At 34.9% G+C, this 18,925-nt stretch overlaps 3 protein-coding genes across 3 annotated transcripts; 2 read left to right on the top strand and 1 right to left on the bottom strand.

Moving 5' to 3' along the window:
* Positions 1-960: 960 nt before the first annotated feature.
* On the bottom strand, positions 961-9,400 carry LOC105141964 (26S proteasome non-ATPase regulatory subunit 2 homolog A-like). Its single transcript, XM_011049389.1, has 25 exons — positions 9,203-9,400; positions 8,995-9,095; positions 8,010-8,130; positions 7,875-7,934; positions 7,531-7,598; positions 6,823-6,865; positions 6,360-6,425; positions 6,143-6,181; positions 5,962-6,044; positions 5,389-5,503; positions 5,180-5,254; positions 4,932-5,090; positions 4,683-4,790; positions 4,501-4,602; positions 4,283-4,423; positions 4,088-4,192; positions 3,532-3,753; positions 3,192-3,305; positions 2,901-3,116; positions 2,417-2,476; positions 2,220-2,333; positions 2,042-2,127; positions 1,827-1,935; positions 1,546-1,724; positions 961-1,466 (listed from the first exon to the last, which is right to left on the bottom strand). The coding sequence occupies exons 1-25, from the start codon at positions 9,311-9,313 to the stop codon at positions 1,391-1,393; spliced, it is 2,673 nt and encodes an 890-aa protein (XP_011047691.1). The 5' UTR covers positions 9,314-9,400; the 3' UTR covers positions 961-1,390.
* Positions 9,401-13,625: 4,225 nt separating this feature from the next.
* LOC105141965 (putative disease resistance RPP13-like protein 1) lies at positions 13,626-16,888 on the top strand. Its single transcript, XM_011049390.1, has 2 exons — positions 13,626-14,057; positions 14,190-16,888. The coding sequence occupies exons 1-2, from the start codon at positions 13,734-13,736 to the stop codon at positions 16,872-16,874; spliced, it is 3,009 nt and encodes a 1,002-aa protein (XP_011047692.1). The 5' UTR covers positions 13,626-13,733; the 3' UTR covers positions 16,875-16,888.
* Positions 16,889-16,966: 78 nt separating this feature from the next.
* Positions 16,967-18,145, top strand: LOC105141967 (putative disease resistance protein At3g14460). The gene has a single exon (XM_011049391.1). The coding sequence runs from the start codon at positions 16,988-16,990 to the stop codon at positions 17,777-17,779; it is 792 nt and encodes a 263-aa protein (XP_011047693.1). The 5' UTR covers positions 16,967-16,987; the 3' UTR covers positions 17,780-18,145.
* The last annotated feature ends 780 nt before the right edge of the window (positions 18,146-18,925 follow it).

Below are 18,925 nucleotides of genomic sequence, written 5' to 3' on the forward strand. Positions count from 1 at the left end.
AAAGCATTTTCAAAAAAAATTGATTTTTTTTTTCGTTTTGAATTAATATGTTTTTTATATTTTCAAATCGTTGATCTCAAAAATAATTTTTAAAAAATTAAAAAATATTATTAGCATATTTTTCTAGATGAAAAGTACTTTAAAAAATAACTACAACCACACTTCTAAACACACTTTAAAATTCTTGTATTCGTAGTAGCTGTTCACATACTCACCAAATTTTTTAGATGTTCAACATCTTAATATACATGACAGAAAACTTCCAATATATGATATATTTTTTTTAGAGCATAAAAAAGATATTTTAGCAAATAAATTTTAAAAAACTCATAAGGTGTATAGCAGGAATCCAACAATGTATAATATATTTTAACACTTGGGTTGTTGTGTCCATGATTATTGCTAAAACCAATCCAATTTAAACTTTTGAGGCGTTGAACACGTTTGAGGTGATGGTTTTTTGTTTAATTTTTTATTAGATAGGTGTTTTGGAATGTTAATTATTTTTGTTATGGACTCTAAACTTGTTCCTACATCGCCCTCCATGTTTAGCAATAACAGACTTGATATAAACAATATATTTTAGTTTTCTCCAATATCTCATTAGGCGTAGATTTGAGCTCGCAGAAGTTAAGTTTACATAGCTCAAACTAACGAAAATGACATGAATTATCATGAAAAATGGATGCCTTCATCATTGATCTTTGATGCTCTGGCATGATCCCTGAATGACAACACCGTACACATCAAAGCTCTGCCATGCTTGAACCAAAATTAGCTATTTCTTCAATCCCTTAAGAATCATGCGTGAAACTTATCCTACCATGCAAGGTAGTGCCTTCTCTTTCCAAGATTTGATTTGCTTGCATTTCCATTTAAAACTTCATGAAAATTTTGAAGCTGATACTGGAAAGTTTTGAACTATAAAAGCTGAGGTAACACATTGTTGAATGCTTTGAGAAACTAAAATGGTAGCTTTCACTTTAGTATACAGTTTATGCAGTTCATTTCTATATAAAATCAGAAATAAAGTGTTATAATACAAGCATTTGGAACTTGCTGCAAACATCATTAAAAGCACTGCAAAAACAAGGTGGAAAAAAATTGTAGATCTAGCACAAACATGAAACCCTGTTTTCCATAAATTAAGCAAACTTGTCAAGAGTTGCCACGCGTTCGGGTTATGTTCTCCCTCTTCATAGATTTCAGAGCACGCATTTGTCTCCACTACTCCACAATGTTTGCTAATATACTGGAGAAAGAAAGATTGGCAGGAGTTGACATGCAACGTGCATACAAATTCAAACCTGGGCGAAAATCCCAAGGTAATCAGGCAAGGTAGAAAATTCGTATTTGATTGAATAAGCTCTATGGAAGTCTCTGTGAGCAACTACTGATCTTCTCTGTAATCTGGGTTCTCCTTCAATATGACAAACCCTTCAAGAATGGGCGTAAGAGGAATATACCTGCAGAACCAAGTAACTGTTAGAGAACTATCAACCAATAACAGAAAAGTTAATGGTAACTTTGAAGAAAAATTCTCACTTCTCGGTAGCCAGTTCCGCCCGATCACCAGCAGCTAGAAGAACTGGGGTTGAGTGGGTCTGGAAACCAGTAATGGTCTTGGGTCTTCCAGCTTGACCAACAACATCAACTGCTTGTCCCACTCGAACAGGTACAGATAAAGGCTTGAGATTCTCATCCACTGTCAACAACATTCTTGGCTGTGGCCACATAGAAAAACAAAATGGCAGTGAGAAGCAAGTGATTCACAAGGTAAAAAGGAGGCAGATAATATAGGTTGATGTGTCCAAATTTTAACAAACCTGCATTGCTAGAACAAGGAAGTAGAGGACATAGTGATATTTCCCAAAAATGATCGCTTTCATATCAAGACATGCATGAAGCATTGTTATTAGACCAGCAAGTGCAGTCCTGTAGAGAGAAAATAAAATAATAATTCAAAAAAGAAAGAACACTCATAGCCAATCCCATCAAATGATTCCAGGAAAGCCAATTTTCAAAGAAGGAAATTTCTTACGGTGATAGTAAGAAGCGATCAGAATGATATGGATTGAGGGTCAATAAGCCCTTCCCCAAGTGTACCAGACCTTGGGCAATTCGCACCTGCATGGGCCAAGTGGAATCAGTCAACTAATCTTTGATGGAACCAAGCAGCACAATTAGAAAACTAAAGACACATTTAGAATAAGCATTACACAGAAAAGAAGGCTGGAATCTTTGTAATAATAGCTGGAGAGATTGCGAAGCATTCCAGCTATGCGAGCATTGTTAGTTCCAGCACCCATCAAACCTAAGGAAATAACTGCAGCCTGCAGCATTTGAAAAAACAAGCAACTTTTAGAGGGTAAGCAACAGAATAAAATTTAAACCGTGAACCAAAGTGTGATCTTACCATTGCAACTTCTGAATCTGTATCATGGCTAAGCCTACTTAATGTGTCCATAACATTAACCTGGCACATATATGAAATAAAAATCATCAGCGAACAACACTTGTTTTGAATTCTCAGAAACAATTTAAAGAGCAGCAATTTAGATATGCGATCACAAGAAAAACTATTTGAAAAAAAAAAGAACCACAAGAAAAACTATGTTAAATTTTTATTTCCCTCAATCTATGGACAGACAGACTGAAAGCCAAATGAACAAGTGAAAAGGGAAAAAAGCAATTAATTGATTATTATCTCGCTTTCTTTGTTTTCTCATCTACATAGGTTGATTACAAGAATTTCTCCATTCATAACTGGAATTATAAAAGAATTTACTTAGTTTGCTTACCCAGCCCTGGTAATTATTTCAATAGTCAGTTAAAATCATCGTCGTATACTTGTACAAAATAGGCAAATTTTCAAATAACTACAAAAAGACTTTTTATACCTTAGGGTTTGATATACAGAGGAGTCCAAGGGCCAAAGGAACTGCTCTACGGATATTTTGCTGTCCATATTGTAACAGATGTTCCAATGAGCGAATTGCCATTTCAAGGCCCAACTCCTCAGCCATTGCTATCATAGCAATCCCTAGCACAGCTGGTCCCTGGTGAGTTTCGCCTTTCTCAAGGATTTCAGCACAACGACCAAGAAGGTTTTGAACCTATGAGAAAAGGAGTTAGCTACTAAGAAGAATGACTTAATATATCAGTAGCATTAAATGAATCAAATTGATTACCTTAAGAACATTCCCAGTGCCTGCATAGGCACAGGAAAGCAGTGTCATATAACAATACTTTCTTATTTTCTCATCAAATGTCTTTGACACTTCTGCTGTGGCCTCCACACTTTCCTGTTGAAAACGCCATAAAAAATCAAATAAAAAAGTTACAAGTGTCCCAGATTCATTTGACAAAAATGTTTTGATTTTTATAAGTGTCCCAGATTCATTTGACAAAAATGTTAGCGCGCAATAAATGAACCCCATGCACAATGTAGCAACAATACTTGACATAATAATACATGGAGTACAAAAGTAAATATTGGATTCCATAATAGCCTCCTCAAGTTGTAATTACCTGCTTCCCAAGATATAGAAGACCAAGGCCAAGTGGCAAAAATCGAGTAAGGGGGTCCTGCAAGTCTGACTTGCTCCTCTCCATCAACGACAATATAATAGCATGTGCAACCACTTCATTGCAGGAACCCACACAAACCAAGCCCAATGAGATCGCAGCAAATGCTATTACATCAAGTGGAGCTTTTGCATCATTAAGTACCAGGGACAATTTCGTGCATATCTGTCAATCACAAAAACATATAAGAAATCAAACGACAACACACTTGTAAGCCCCTAATCATATAACATCACAATCTTTCCCTCTAACAATAACTTCTCAAACTCCAGTATACATTTAACTAAACAAATATTTTAAACATTGTTAACAAGAATGATAATTTAGTGAATCAACAGTTGGATCTGTAAATTGAATAAAAGATGACTAATAAAAACACAGCCAACATCAGGGAGTTGAAATTTCTACAGCACACAAAGATGAAAGGGAAAAACTGTTTATTTACTAAGATAATAATTGCTACGGGCTACAAATTTATCAGAAGGAAAAGAAAGCTTGCCTGCTCATTCTGAGTACCAGCATATGCAATTCCTAGCCCCATTATGGCACCAATTCGGATAGATGGATCTTCTTTATCAACAAAATCATCAAGAAGTGCCAAGGCCTGAGAAAAGAAATCAAGTCAGAGAGAAATAATTTGTAATTTATTGGTAACAAATTATGTTACTCTGGCACAAAAATTAAAAGAACTCACAGGATCACAGTCGTTTCTGATACCACAATTGACAATTCCAACCCCTAGTAGGGCACCAGAAATCACATGGTTGTCATTGCTGTGGAAATACTTATCAAGCTGAGCGAGCCCAGAGTCAACATCCCACATTAAAATCATACCCTGTAAAGGTAACATCAGTGAGATTTTTGCAGGCAGGTTGAAATTCACAGTAAATCATGTAAAGAACAAAAGCATACCAGGCTTGCTGCAGCACTGGTCTTCCCATGTTCTTTATTCTTGAAAAGCCAATTTCCTGAACCACCACTTGAAGAGTCTGTTGGAGGTGTCATTAACTTATCCTGTTACAAACATAAGTAAACAAATGTCAGTATAACCCACAACTTCGAGCATTTGCATGAAAATATATATATATATTTACCTGTCCAAAACCTGCATTTACAAATGCATTAACAAATGTAGCAGCCAAATTCTGTTTGGCTGAATCAACACTAGCACCAGCACTAGCCCGGCCTTCAAGCAAGTGTGCCTAACAAAAAAATAAAGCAATCAAACCATGAAGTTGGTATGGAAAAGACAAATATGATTGAATTAAAAACTTGTATAGAAATATTAAACATTTGGATAGTAAAAGCTCATTCCAGCACCATACAGAATCAAAAGTTCAAACCTTATAGATATCTTCAGGAGATTTGGGCTCCATGACCTCAATATCACGAGCAAGGGTAAGGTAACCCTCACTTAATTTGGTGTTGTTGATTATTTCCTCCAATGCTTCTCTGTCTATATCATCTGAAGCAATATCATCATCAAGTTCAAAAGCAGTACCCTGAAAAAAATGAAATACCCGTTAACCACTGAGCACGAATGTATCAATAATTGCAACAAAACTAATTCAATACACATTTGTAAACTTACATGTCGAGCAAGGATGTAAGAAAATTGTTTCTTTTGCTGCACATCATCACAAGAAGTATAGACCTGCTTGATATACTGCCATCAAACACAAAGTTGTAAGGAATTAAACCACAATTACTTTTTATGCATAATAGATTCAATTTATTCGCATCAGACAAAAATTACTCATACATAAGGTTACTCAAGTCAATGAAATCAAACAAGAAAACCTGCAAGTCATTGAGGAATAATGCAATCTGAAGTGCGCTTGCATACTCCGTAAATTTTATATATATCTCATATGCTATTTTCAGAACTACCAAATCATCTGGTCCAGGAAGGTATCTGCAAAATATTGCAAATTGAAATGTCAAGACCATACACACATGATCTACTATTGAACATAAAGCAGGGTTGAAGACATTGTCCTTTTATGCCATTATATATATATATATATATATAGATATATATATATATATATCTTTCTCTTTCATTCAAGAAGAAGAATCGGAAGTGAAGACTTCTTAAAAATTTTGTTCCACAAGAAGCATTCTCTTACTTAATTTTTCATCGCTCAATATGATAACTAGTCTAAAGTTGGGTTTACTTACAAGCTTTTTTGGTAGTTAAATGGTGCATATACATGGGCATTTATTTTGAAGATTTGCACAATTAAGTAATGATAAGCAACTATAAGACATGTTATGTTGTAAGATTTTATAACAACGTAAATGTGGAAAGATTTATTCTTTGAGATCTATTGGTCAAAAAGTCCTAGTAAATCATGAATGTAATACACTCACTTTGCAGCACTGGTGAGGTAGAGACAAGTCCTCTTGAAATTTGTTTTGTCCACATGCTTACTTAGAATATTAAGGTCTTCAACCTGGATTCAGTCAAAACAAAATATTCAAAGTTCAGAGGAAGAAAAGAAAATTGATAAAAGAATACCAGGAGGATTGAAGAAATAATATTGCGTTTTACCTCCATTAAAAGGTCCACGGCTTCAGGTTCAGCATTGTGCTGCAAAACAATAAAAATGATCAGATATAAAAAACACAGTTATTGATATGGGGATATGGTAGACAGCAATTGGATATTTTCAGTACTAGCTTAGTACTTCTGGTGTACATCAAGACTCAATCCTGCATCCATGTTCCATTTAAGGGAAGTTATTTCAAAATACGATTTCAAGGCATACCTTCATGTGAAATGCAACAATCTGTTGTACAAGCTCAATCAGATCATCATTTGAGGCCTCTTCACTCTGCAAGCAGCACAAAAATAATTGGAATTAAGAACACAGGGAACATATATGAGAGTTCATGACAGATTTTTCACAGTTCAATACAAAACACCCCTGAGCATCATGATCCCAGGCACCAATCTATAAACAAAAGTGTCACAGTGGAAGCAATGAAAAGCTTAATGCTAGAAGAAAAACACAAGAATAAGTGAGTATTAATTAAATTATACAGAACTATCAGGCTGTTCGAATGCAATCCTCCAGATAGCATAGTGATGCTTTAAACTGTAAACACACTTTCGATGGATACTTTAAACTGAAAGTACACATCAGATAGATGAATATTTTCATTGCCTGACAAGTTTGCTAAACAAGCCATTCAATCTTCAACAGCATTACTAAAGGATAAATTTCTAACCTGTCGCTTTGTGTACTCTTGAGCAATTTCTCCAGCCAAATTCCTGCCGACAAAAAAATCATAACGTTAAGATTGATTCATACACATAATATACGTATGTGCCTGTGAGAGTGTCTCTTCATAACTATTAAATGCTAAATGATCCTCTCTGCCCAGTTACTCCAATAGGTTGCTAATCAATTAAAAAAACAGAAATGCAAAATTCATTCAATCAACAATGCTAGTAGATCACAAAAAAGAAAATTGAGCGACCGAGTTCTAAGAACCTGTCGCAACACAAAATGCATGCACAGATTTTAGAAGCTGTAGAAAAAGAAAAAAGGCTTCGAGCTTTTTTTTTCAATGATCAAGGAAGAAATTTTATTGAATGGATATAATGATTAACTGCAACAAACAGAACAAGACATCCTCTTAAAAAGATAGAACATCCCTATTCTAGAAATTTATCACAACTAACTTGTTATAAAAGCACTTGCAGCTGCGCTCAATACATTGCAGCCAAAAAAACACCATATAGCAGTGACCAATTTTTTTTTTTCCAAATATATTGTGATTAGAAGAACTTAAACTTGCAAGCCCAGGGAAAAAACAATACCATAGCAACACATAACCAGCACACAACCCAAGCCTTCATCACAATAAAAAGCATGTCCAGCTCCATTTTGTATCCTACTCCTATGAAAAATGTTCTCAGTGAGATGATCTCACCTTACATACTCATGGCCCCATGAACCAATATCACCCTCTGAACCCTTCAATCTGTATTTTAAGCTTTCCTGAAAGAGTCATCAAATGAAAAACAGGTGCAAGTGAATGAACTACTAGTGCTTCAGATTAACACGTGCAGAATAAATATAAACATTCACAATCACGCACCAAGTATATATGCAAGAGAAAATATGTGATAAATAAAACAAACATTAATAGGAAAGAAGGGGAGAAATATAGGGGTGACAAGAGCAAAGGTGCAGACTAAGGACGCCCTTGCATAGCATGCCAATCACTGGAAAATAAGATAGAACAAACTTAAACCATAAAACATGTAGGCATACCCGTTCTCCCTCTGCAAACATGGTCAGCGCCAAAACTGAGAGTATATCTGCCAAGTATTTCTACATAAAAAAACTAATTAGTATCTGAGCTACTGTGATTGATAATAGGGGACAACATCCAACTTCACAATATACCTTCAGATCAGCTTCAGACATTTTTTCATAATGTGCTTTTAAGGTTCCATAATGTGCTCGAAGAAACTTCAATGGCTTTGGAACTGAAGTCATTGAACTCGTTGAGCTCCGAATTTCCTGTCTGAAAGGGAAAAAAATGCATTGTCAATAACCACACGCCATTCAAAATGTGTTTCCTGAAAGTTGATACTAACTTGTAGTAAAATCATTACACTTTTAACACAACAACACATTAAGCCATGCTAGACATTCTCAATCTTTTGATACACAAAACAAGAAGCTGAGATTTCTTCACTCTTGAAAAGCCACGAGAGACTAAAAAACATATTCACAACCATTATAGCATTTGTGACTATCAAAACACTGTCTTAATCGGTACAATAATTAATGACGAAGACCAAGCCAGTCCACCCATTCAGCTCCTCTCAAGTTAAGTAAATCAAAATCATTGATTTTGAAATCAGTGGTTTGAGGTTTTTTATATATAAAAAAATAATAATCACAAATTTTAAAAGGATTCAAACCATCACTAACTTGGTGAAATGAGATCCTAACTATTGATTTCAAAATCAATGGTTTGGATTTAACTAACATGATCGATCATGTTACCCCTAACTTGAGGGGAGCTCAATCCAAGAGCACACATACCCCTTCCAAAGCCCCATCTCATAAACATTGGCAGTCACGACCCATCTTCTAAATGACTTTCATGTTGAAGTCTACATTTGTTAATCCAAAAAATCAAAACCTAAATTCCAAGAGAAATCCCATACCCTTTTACAACGGTAATAAACACAGCCAAACTATCAGTGCGATTCCCATAAGAAACCAATTGCATTCCTATATATTACCAAATATCACTCGCCCTTCACGTCAGCTTCACAGTTTCAAATTCCTTCCAATTTATCATCACCGACAAATTACCATCAAAATTAGCAGAAACAAAAACTCTAAAGTTGCAAACTTTGAATGAATCAGTCAGTACCTCAAACTCTCAAGAGCAAGCTTTTGAACTCCAGGTTCAGGATCTTGAACTCTTTCCACATACAACTCCAATTGCTGCTTCAATGCCAAGTCCTCCTCTGACTACACAGCAAAAACCCGCATCAAATCACAAAAAAAGGTAACAAAGTTGCTCTCAATCTTCAATGAATAAAAACCTAAAGTGAGAAATTAAAGTAAATGAAACTTACTAAATCGTCGTCCTTCTTCTCCTCTTTCTTCTTCGACGGCGGCGCCTTCACCGGCGCATCGCTTTCAGTTGAACCTCCGCTGCCACTCGCCTTGTTCGTTTCCGGCGCCATAATTTCTTTTAATTAATTAATTAACTATTTGCAGCAGGACGCATGAGAGAGGGACACTATTAGCTAATATCTTTGAGACTAATGTATTTATGCCGCAGCGACTTACGCCTGTTGTAAAAGTATTTTTAAAAAAATTTAAAATTTATTTATTTATTTTAAATTAATATATTTTTAATATTTTTAAATTATTTTAATGTATCAATATTTAAAATAATTTTTTTTTAAAATAAAAAAATTATTTAAAAAATAACTATAATTATTGCTAAACAAGCTCTTGAAGAAGAGATTGAATAAGCGAGCAATTCAATATGAGTACTCAAATTTATAATTTTACAATTAGATCCTCAAAATATAATAAAATTGTAGTTGTTAAACCCACCTTTCTTGTCGGTTTAACTTGGGAAATTTAGGGCTTGCGGCTGAATCGAGTTGGGTTTCTAGTTAAATACAATAAGACATTAACGTGGTAAAACATGGTTGTTTTAATTGGATTGAGATTTTAGTAAAACTTGTTCCATACTAACAAAGTTAATATGAAAAAAATAAAAAATTTTATTTTTTTAATAAAAATAAATGAGCTAATAACTTTATTTTTAAAAAAAAGATTGGCTCATATGAGTTTGATAGCTATAAACAAAACATGAAAACGATAAGATATGATGTTTAAATAGTATTTTTTTTTAATATTTTTAAGATACCTCCTAATCTTGTACAAAATTAATATTATCATTTCAATTATTTCCACTGTTATAGAAATTTTAGTATTTTTTAATAGCATGTAATTTTTTTAACTTTTAATTATAATTTGGTATCAACATAAATTTACTTACATTGTTTTTAATGAATATTATTAAATAAGATAAAAAAATATCTTCAATATATTTAATATCAATAACTAATTTGTTTTAAAAGAGAGGCGTATTATCAACAAAAACATTGAGCCATGTGGTCATTTAATAGTTGCAAATTTCATCATTTAATTTCTCATAAATCATTATGAATTAAAATAATTTAATTTTTTCAAAAAAATAATTTGATCTTCAAACTCTTTTCTTATACAATTAAGTTATTTTGATATCAAATTACTACCTACTTATATTTTTTAATAAAAATTAAATTGAAAGATAAAAAATTAAAGTGCAAGTGACAGGTAAAATAGATGGTATATTAGAATTTTATTTAACAAGTTTATTTTAACTATCATCTTTTTTAACTATTAAGCAATCAATTTCTTTAGTTTTTTGAAGTTTAATTTTACTACCAAGTTTCATTTAACTCATTTTCAAATTCATTTTTTATGAGAGCATAGAAAGACTTACTAGATTTTAGTGTATAAAGAGAAAATTCATAGTTAATAACAATTTTAACTATTGAAATAATTGGTTTTGGTGTTAATTAACTTTCATTTCACGAGGAAGTTTAACTTAGATGTTTTTCTTTATTCTCCATACCCAAGAAAATAGATCTTATAGCAGGAATCATTTTGGTCTTGGGTTAATTTTGTTTTTTTGTGTTTTTTTATCTTTTTGTTATAGATAGGTTTATCAAGATGTTTATGATATTTTATAAGTGTGTTTGGATCAAAAATGAATTTTGAATAGAAAACAAAAACCAAACCTATGATTTTTTTTATTGGCTAATTTGCAAAAAGTAAATGATATGTCATCTAATGTCGCTTTTTTTTTTAAACAAAAATTGTCTATCCTTTTAAAATTTATTTTAAATAAAATAGACTCAGGCTTATTGGTTGAGTTACATCAGAAAGTCCACTTAGCTAGGCTAATTTTTTAGTGCCTAGACTTACATGGCTGAGTTTCTTTTCTTCTTATTTTATATTTTAATTTTTAAAAAAATTAATAAAACAAATTATTGAACCTAATTAAGTTGGTAGAAAATTTAATGGGTTAATCCACAACATCCAAAATATTATTTGTTTTTCATTGTTTTTTTGTTTAATAATTTTTATATTTCTCATTTAAAAAAAAATAATTTAACATTTTTTTCCTGTCATCAATAATCTAATTTTAATCTCAAATCTAAAAAAATGTAATTTCATCATTTATTATTAATGATTTATTTTTTCTATCTTAGCCCACATGCCTATTATCATTTTTTTTAATTATAAAAAACATGTTGTTTAATACAAAAAACATGCCCTATATTGTTATATAATTCAATAAAAATAATTTCTAAGATAAAAAAAATATAAGACCTGGTGATATGTATAATTTTCATTGTAAGTTTATTTAGTTGGATCGAGTTTATTATATATTTTTAATTAGATGTTGTTTTTTATTGATTTTATTTTTTAATATTAAATTAATTTAAAATTAAATTTTTTAATTTATTTTGTAAAATTATTCCTATAAGTTTGCAAGGGAGCCGAGTAATTACAAACCAATTAGCCGGTTTGGTGTCGCAGAAATTGGGCCAAGGGCTTGCCGAAGACTGTTATGGGTTTTGTACTGATAGGTTTTCCACTGTCTTCTTTGTTTTTCAACGTAGTTCCAGGAGCATTCAAAATTATTTTCAATTGCAAAGGCCCTTTTCTACATTGAACGTTATTGTTTTTAATACCATCTTAGACTTGTAATCAGATCATTCAATAATCATGTTGCTGCCAGAAAAGTAAAAAAGACATCCAGCAACATCTCTTAAGCAGCAGAAAAGGTGCATGGGATTATGCATTCATGCTTCAAATAGTAGGGAACTTGGTTGATTAATGTGCCATGACCTTCTGTAGACATGATTTCTTTCGTGGATTTCCTCTTCTTTTTCATTGATCTGCAGCTAAGCTTTCTCGTTGTATCCATTGTTTGCCGCTCGTACAAGGGAAATGGCTTGATCTGCAAACTGTTCAATCATAAAATCGTAAAATATGCCATTTTCTTTTCAGCATCACTTGTAAATAGCTCAGTCTACTGATACCTGAGCCCCGCCCCTCATTTACTCAAGATTTCACTGTAATTGTGATGAACAGTGCTTTTCACGATATGGCTTTTTGAAGCAATGCCAATCTTTTTCTGTGTGATTCTGTGTAAGCTGCAAATTGACATCTTTTTCTTTGCAACAGAGACATGTTGGAAAATATGCTTCATGCTACTTTGCAATATACTCCCAGATTGTACCAAAGAGAGAATTGCTTTACATTTCCTTGTGTTCATTTCTTTCTTGATGACGTTTCAAATAATTTGAGATTCTGTATTCAATACAGAGTTATAAAAAGAGATCAGAGATGCCACCAATCCATATAACTTACAACTTGATAGTTCATTGGAATATTATGAAAAGAAAAGGTTTGATCAGGATAAGCAGCTGCCTGATGGTTTTTCGTGATGGTTCTACGTTCAGGATTAACTCGAGAGATAGCCTATGCCTCACGGTGAAAATGACATGCAACGCAAAGTGTAAAAAGGGTGAAACATAGAAAGAGACAACTTCTGGCCAAAGATGCACCAGATCACAAACCAGGATGTCCAAAAATGTTATGTTCGCCCCCCTGCCCAAGCAACTAATCCAGAGCCAAGACAGACCTTGACAGAGTCGGATGTTTGCTTGCCTGTGTTGTTGATTTTGGAACTATATATTGCCAATATATCTATTGTGTGTGGTCCTATATGATGATGAGACTATTATATTAATTATTAAGAACTGTTTTTTTTTTAATTAAAATGTAGTTTCCATTATAGAAGAGCTATTATATTAATTATTAAGAACTATTTTTTTTTGAATTAAAATGTAGTTTCCATTATAGAAGAGTAGAAAAAACAAAAAAGAAAGAAAGAGAAAGACAGGAAAAATAATTTAAAAAATAATTACAGCTACACTCTCAAATATTATAAATGCATTTCCAGAATTAAGGTCAATCTCCTACTCTATTTTAGCCAATTTATCAATGTCCCCCTTGCAACTCTACTAATGTTTATGTGCTTTCATGTACTAATTACCGGAAGAAATCAATGTAATTTAATTAGCAACTCGTCTTTCTATGAGAAGCTCAAGATCCTTAGTGCAATTTTCCTTTGAAATTAAAGTGCAAAACTGAATAACCCCTCTACCATTTTCGAATTGAAAATCGTGAACACTGTCAAAACCCAAAACTAAATTGGAAAAATCTATACGTTAAGAAATCTTCAACTTTGTAAAAAGCCATTGAATTATATGACTTGATAAATTGACGACTGCTTTGTAAAACCTTCAAGGCCAAATAAATTCATCTTGTGAGTTGTATAACTTGTTAAATTTAGGACTGTCTTGGAATTTGGTATCAAGATCAAGGGAGTAAGGTGAACATAAAGGACATTATCTACGACGACTGGTCTAAAACAGAGGCAAAGTCAACTGTTTTCTTGACATCTCATTGTCTGTATAATTCATTTTCTTCTTGCTTTCTGCCAGTTCTTTGGCAAAGATCAACAGCATGGCTCTGGCTTTGATTGGAGAATCACTTCTCTCTGCTGTTATTGAGGTTTTGGTCGAGAAGTTGGCCCATCCTGAGGTTCTGGGATTCTTCAAAACGCAAAAACTCAATGATGATCTTCTGGAAAAGTTGAAAGAAACACTGAATACTGTCAACGGACTGCTAGACGACGCGGAGGAGAAGCAGATTACAAAGGCTGCTGTGAAGAACTGGCTTAATGATGTTAAACATGCTGTCTATGAAGCTGAGGACTTGCTGGAGGAGATTGATTATGAACATCTACGATCCAAGGACAAAGCTGCCTCTCAAATTGTCAGGACTCAGGTAAGCACTACTTTGAATCTTCTTCTAAGGAAAATTGGATAAAATATTAGCAAAACAGAAGTTAAACTTTACATCAAATGTTACTTTTAAAGCTGTCTATTCTAAAATTTATTTCATGTTTCATGATTGGAGGTCGGGCAGTTCCTTCCATTTCTTAATCCAACTAACGGAAGGATGAAAAGGATCGAAGCAAAGTTAGGAAGGATTTTTGAGAAGCTTGAACGTTTAATCAAGCAACAATGTGATCTTCGCTGGATAAAAGGTGCTGTTGGAGGTGGACCTTTGTCAGAGAAGACAACTCCTCTAGTTAATGAATCTTATGTCTATGGTAGGGATGCTGACAGGGAAGCCATAATGGAATTGTTGAGACGGAATGAAGAAAATGGCCAGGATGTAGTTGTGATTCCTATAGTGGGAATGGGAGGGATTGGGAAAACCACTCTAGCTCAGCTTGTCTACAATGACAGCAGGGTAGAAGATTTGTTTGAACTCAAGGCTTGGGTTTGGGTTTCTGAGATTTTCGATGTAACAAGAGTGATGGATGATATTCTTAAGAAGGTCAATGCAAGTGCTTGTGGCATCAAAGATCCTGATGAATCTCTAAAGGAGGAATTGGAGGGGAAAGTGGTTTTGCTTGTTCTAGATGATGTGTGGAATATTGAGTACGGGGAATGGGACAAATTACGGCAACCTTTGCGGTATGCAGGGCAAGGAAGTAAGATTGTGGTAACAACACGGAATGAAGGTGTGGCGAAAGTCATGCAAACTGTTAACCCCTGTTACTCGTTGAAAGGAATAGGCGATGAAGATTGCTGGCAGTTGTTTGCAAGGCATGCATTTAGCGGTGTAAATTCTGGTGCACTCCCACACTTGGAAGCATTTGGCAGAGAAATAGTGAGAAAGTGCAAAGGACTACCTCTGGCTGCGAAAACTCTCGGTGGTCTTTTGCACTCTGAAGGAGATGCCAAGGAATGGGAGAGGATATCGAATAGCAACATGTGGGGTTTGTCAAATGAAAACATCCCTCCGGCTCTAAGATTGAGTTATTATTATCTCCCATCACACCTAAAACGTTGTTTTGCTTACTGTGCAATATTTCCTAAGGGTTATACATTTATGAAGAATGAATTGATCACCTTATGGATGGCAGAGGGATTTTTAGTCCAGTCTAGAGGCGATGTGGAGATTGAAAGAATAGGTGAGAAGTACTTTAATGATCTTGTCTCAAGGTCATTTTTCCAGAAATCAAGCGATGATCCGTCAAGCTTCATCATGCATGAACTCATAGTTGATTTAGCCGAATACGTATCAGGAGAATTTTGCTTGAAGTTTATGGGAGATGGAGAATCAGGCTCTAGGTTGAAGGGTGGAAATCCATGCAGGCTTCCTGAAAGGACTCGTTATTTATCTCTCACTTCAAGATATGATCAGGTATCCAAGATATTTGAGCACATTCATGAAGTCCAACATCTGCGCAACTTCTTGTTAGTAGCACCTGGGTGGAAAGCTGATGGCAAGGTATTGCATGACATGTTGAGAATTCTCAAGCGCTTGCGAGTACTATCATTTGTTGGGTCTGGTTATATACATCAGTTTCAGCTACCCAATTCCATCGGCAACTTGAAACATCTGCGATATCTAGACCTTTCAGGTAAATCAATAGAAAGCCTGCCTGAAAATATGAGTAAACTGTACAATTTGCAAACATTAATCTTGAAGCAGTGTTACTATCTCATCAAGTTGCCAACCAACATGTCCAAACTGGTGAACTTACAACATCTCGATATCGAAGGGACAAAACTGAAAGAGATGCCACCCAAACTGGGAAAACTCACAAAGCTTCGAAAGTTGACAGATTTCTTTTTGGGAAAACAGAATGGGTCCTGCATTAAAGAGTTGGGGAGGCTCTTACATCTTCAAGAGAAGCTTTCTATTTGGAATCTCCAAAATGTTGAGGATGTTCAAGATGCTTTGGATGCCAATTTGAAGGGTAAGAAGCAGATTGAGAGGTTGAGGTTGGCATGGGATGGAGATGTGGATGGCAGAGACGTACTTGAGAAATTGGAGCCTCCTGAAAATGTGAAAGAGCTTGTCATTACTGCTTATGGGGGTACAAAGTTTCCAGGTTGGGTTGGAAACTCTTCTTTCTCAAATATGGTGTCTTTGGTTCTTGATGGATGCAAGAACTCCACCTCCTTACCACCACTTGGGCAGTTGCCAAATCTTGAAGAGCTCCAAATTAAAGGATTTGATGAAGTTGTGGCTGTTGGTTCTGAGTTCTATGGAATTGGCCCTTTCATGGAGACGCCGTTTAAATCCCTTAAAAGTTTAACATTACTGGGGATGCGAAAATGGAAGGAATGGAATACAGATGCAGCCGGTGCTTTCCCTCACCTTGAAGAGCTTTGGATAGAAAAATGTCCGGAGTTAACAAATGCCTTGCCTTGCCACCTTCCTTCTCTATTGAAACTTGACATTGAAGAATGTCCACAGCTTGTGGTTTCAATTCCAGAGGCTCCCAAGCTCACCAGAATCCAGGTCAATGACGGTGAGGGTTCTAATGATCGTATATATATAGAGGAATTATCTAGTTCTAGGCGGTGTCTTACCTTTAGAGAAGATTCTCAACTTAAGGGATTGGAGCAAATGAGTTATCTTTCCTCTTCTATAATCATAGACGTTGGCATCTTCGATTGCAGTTCGCTCAAGTTTTGTCAGCTAGACCTTTACCCCCGTTATCCACCTTTACAATCCAATATTGTCAAAATCTTGAGTCACTTTGCATACAAAAGGGACAGCGGGCTCTACGTCATTTGAAAATTGCAGAATGTCCTAATTTAGTATCTTTTCTCGAAGGAGGATTGGCTGTCCCAGATTTGAGAAGGCTTGAGTTAGAGGGTTGCATAAATTTGAAGTTTCTGCCGGGAAACATGCATTCCCTCCTTCCTTCCCTCGAGGAATTGGAACTGATCTCACTTCCACAGCTTGATTTCTTTCCAGAAGGGGGTTTGCCATCCAAGTTAAACTCACTTTGCATCCAAGATTGTATAAAATTGAAGGTGTGTGGTTTGCAATCTCTCACTTCTCTTTCACACTTCCTATTTGTTGGGAAAGATGACTTGGAGTCCTTCCCTGAGGAGACGATGCTGCCCTCCACTCTTGTAACCCTTAAAATCCAGGATCTGAGAAATCTGAAATCTTTGGATTACAAGGGGCTTAAGCACCTTACGTCTCTTAGCAAGTTGGAGATTTGGAGATGTCCTCAGCTTGAGTCCATGCCAGAAGAGGGGCTGCCCTCCTCCCTCGAGTACCTTCAACTCTGGAATCTGGCAAATCTGAAATCTCTAGAGTTCAAGGGGCTTCAGCACCTCACCTGTCTTCGCCAATTGATGATCAGTGATTGTCCTAAGCTTGAGTCCATGCCAGAAGAGGGGCTCCCCTCCTCTCTTGAATACCTTAACATCCTGAACCTGACAAATCTGAAATCTCTGGGCTACAAGGGGCTTCAGCAGCTCTCCTCTCTTCACAAACTGAATATCTGGAGTTGTCCTAAGCTTGAATCCATGCCAGAACAGGGACTGCCCTCCTCCCTCGAATATCTTGAAATTGGAGATTGTCCTTTGCTAGAAAAAAGGTGTCGGAAGGAGATGGGCGAAGATTGGCCCAAGATTTCTCACATCCCCTTTATAAATATTCAAGCATTCAGGAGGATAAGAAATTGAGCAGGAACAGTCTTCTGTTATTCGCGCTACATATCTACTAATTTCTCAGCTTTGCATATGTGGTGTTATAAATTCTTGAGATTCCTCGTGTCACTAATGGCTCATCATGGAGCATTATATTTTCACAAGAACAAGGTTTAATCGTCATACACTCATGTTGCTAATGTTACTCCATGCCATGTTTTGCTATAAACAAGGTGTCTGCTTATGGTGAAAATGACACCAAGTGGTTGGTGTTGTCCTTGTTCGTGCTCAGCAGAACCTGTCATTTTTTTTGGTTTTAAGCTAATCATTTGTCAAACTAAGTTCCTTGAATTCATTGTGAATGCCTTTGTTAATAATATTATTGACCTGTGATTCCTTTCAGGAAGATAATTAGATCATCATCAGGCTGCCATAGGTTCCTATCACAATTTCTCATCTGTAGCAAGTTGTGAAGCCTACTTTATCAATTGAGATATGAACTTCTACTGGACATGCTTTCTCTTTTGAGTGGTCTGCAGCTGGGCCTTTCCAGCTAGCTTATCTACAGGGGAAAAAAGCTTAATTTGTAGCCTGTCTGCCATCATAAGACAGTAAAGTGGGACGCTACCTGAGCAGCACCAGCCTTGGCCTTTGATTTCAGTAATTATGCTGAACAAAGTTTTGGTGATGGTACTGTACTAATGTAATGTATATCATTTATTGCTTGATCATTCACTGGAATCTATGAGACATTTTTCTGTCACAGCAGTAACAAGAAACGAGGTATCGAACCCATCTTCATATTCATATTTTCCCACTTTCTAAAGCGGCCTGAACTATGAAAATTGAGCTAGAAAGGGAAACTGGGGAAGGGTTTAAATGAAAAGACAAAATCCATGTATGTAAATAACAAGTATTTTTTAGTGTTTGGAATAATGGTTAATTATTATATCCAGATAATTAGTTTTTTTCTTCTTAGATCGAGGAACATTAGTTACTAATGATAGAAAATTAAAATCATCGAATTTATAAACACTCTAATTATAAAATTAATATTTTTATGAGAAAGATAATAAATGATTTTAAAAAAATTTAAATTTTAAAAATAAAAATATTTATTCTTGAGTTTTAAAATGATTAATACTTTTAAATATATTCAAGTTTTTTAAGAGATAAAAAGTT

This window comes from Populus euphratica, unplaced genomic scaffold, assembly GCF_000495115.2.
Source record: "Populus euphratica unplaced genomic scaffold, PopEup_1.0 scaffold197.1, whole genome shotgun sequence".
Lineage (NCBI taxonomy): Eukaryota > Viridiplantae > Streptophyta > Magnoliopsida > Malpighiales > Salicaceae > Populus > Populus euphratica.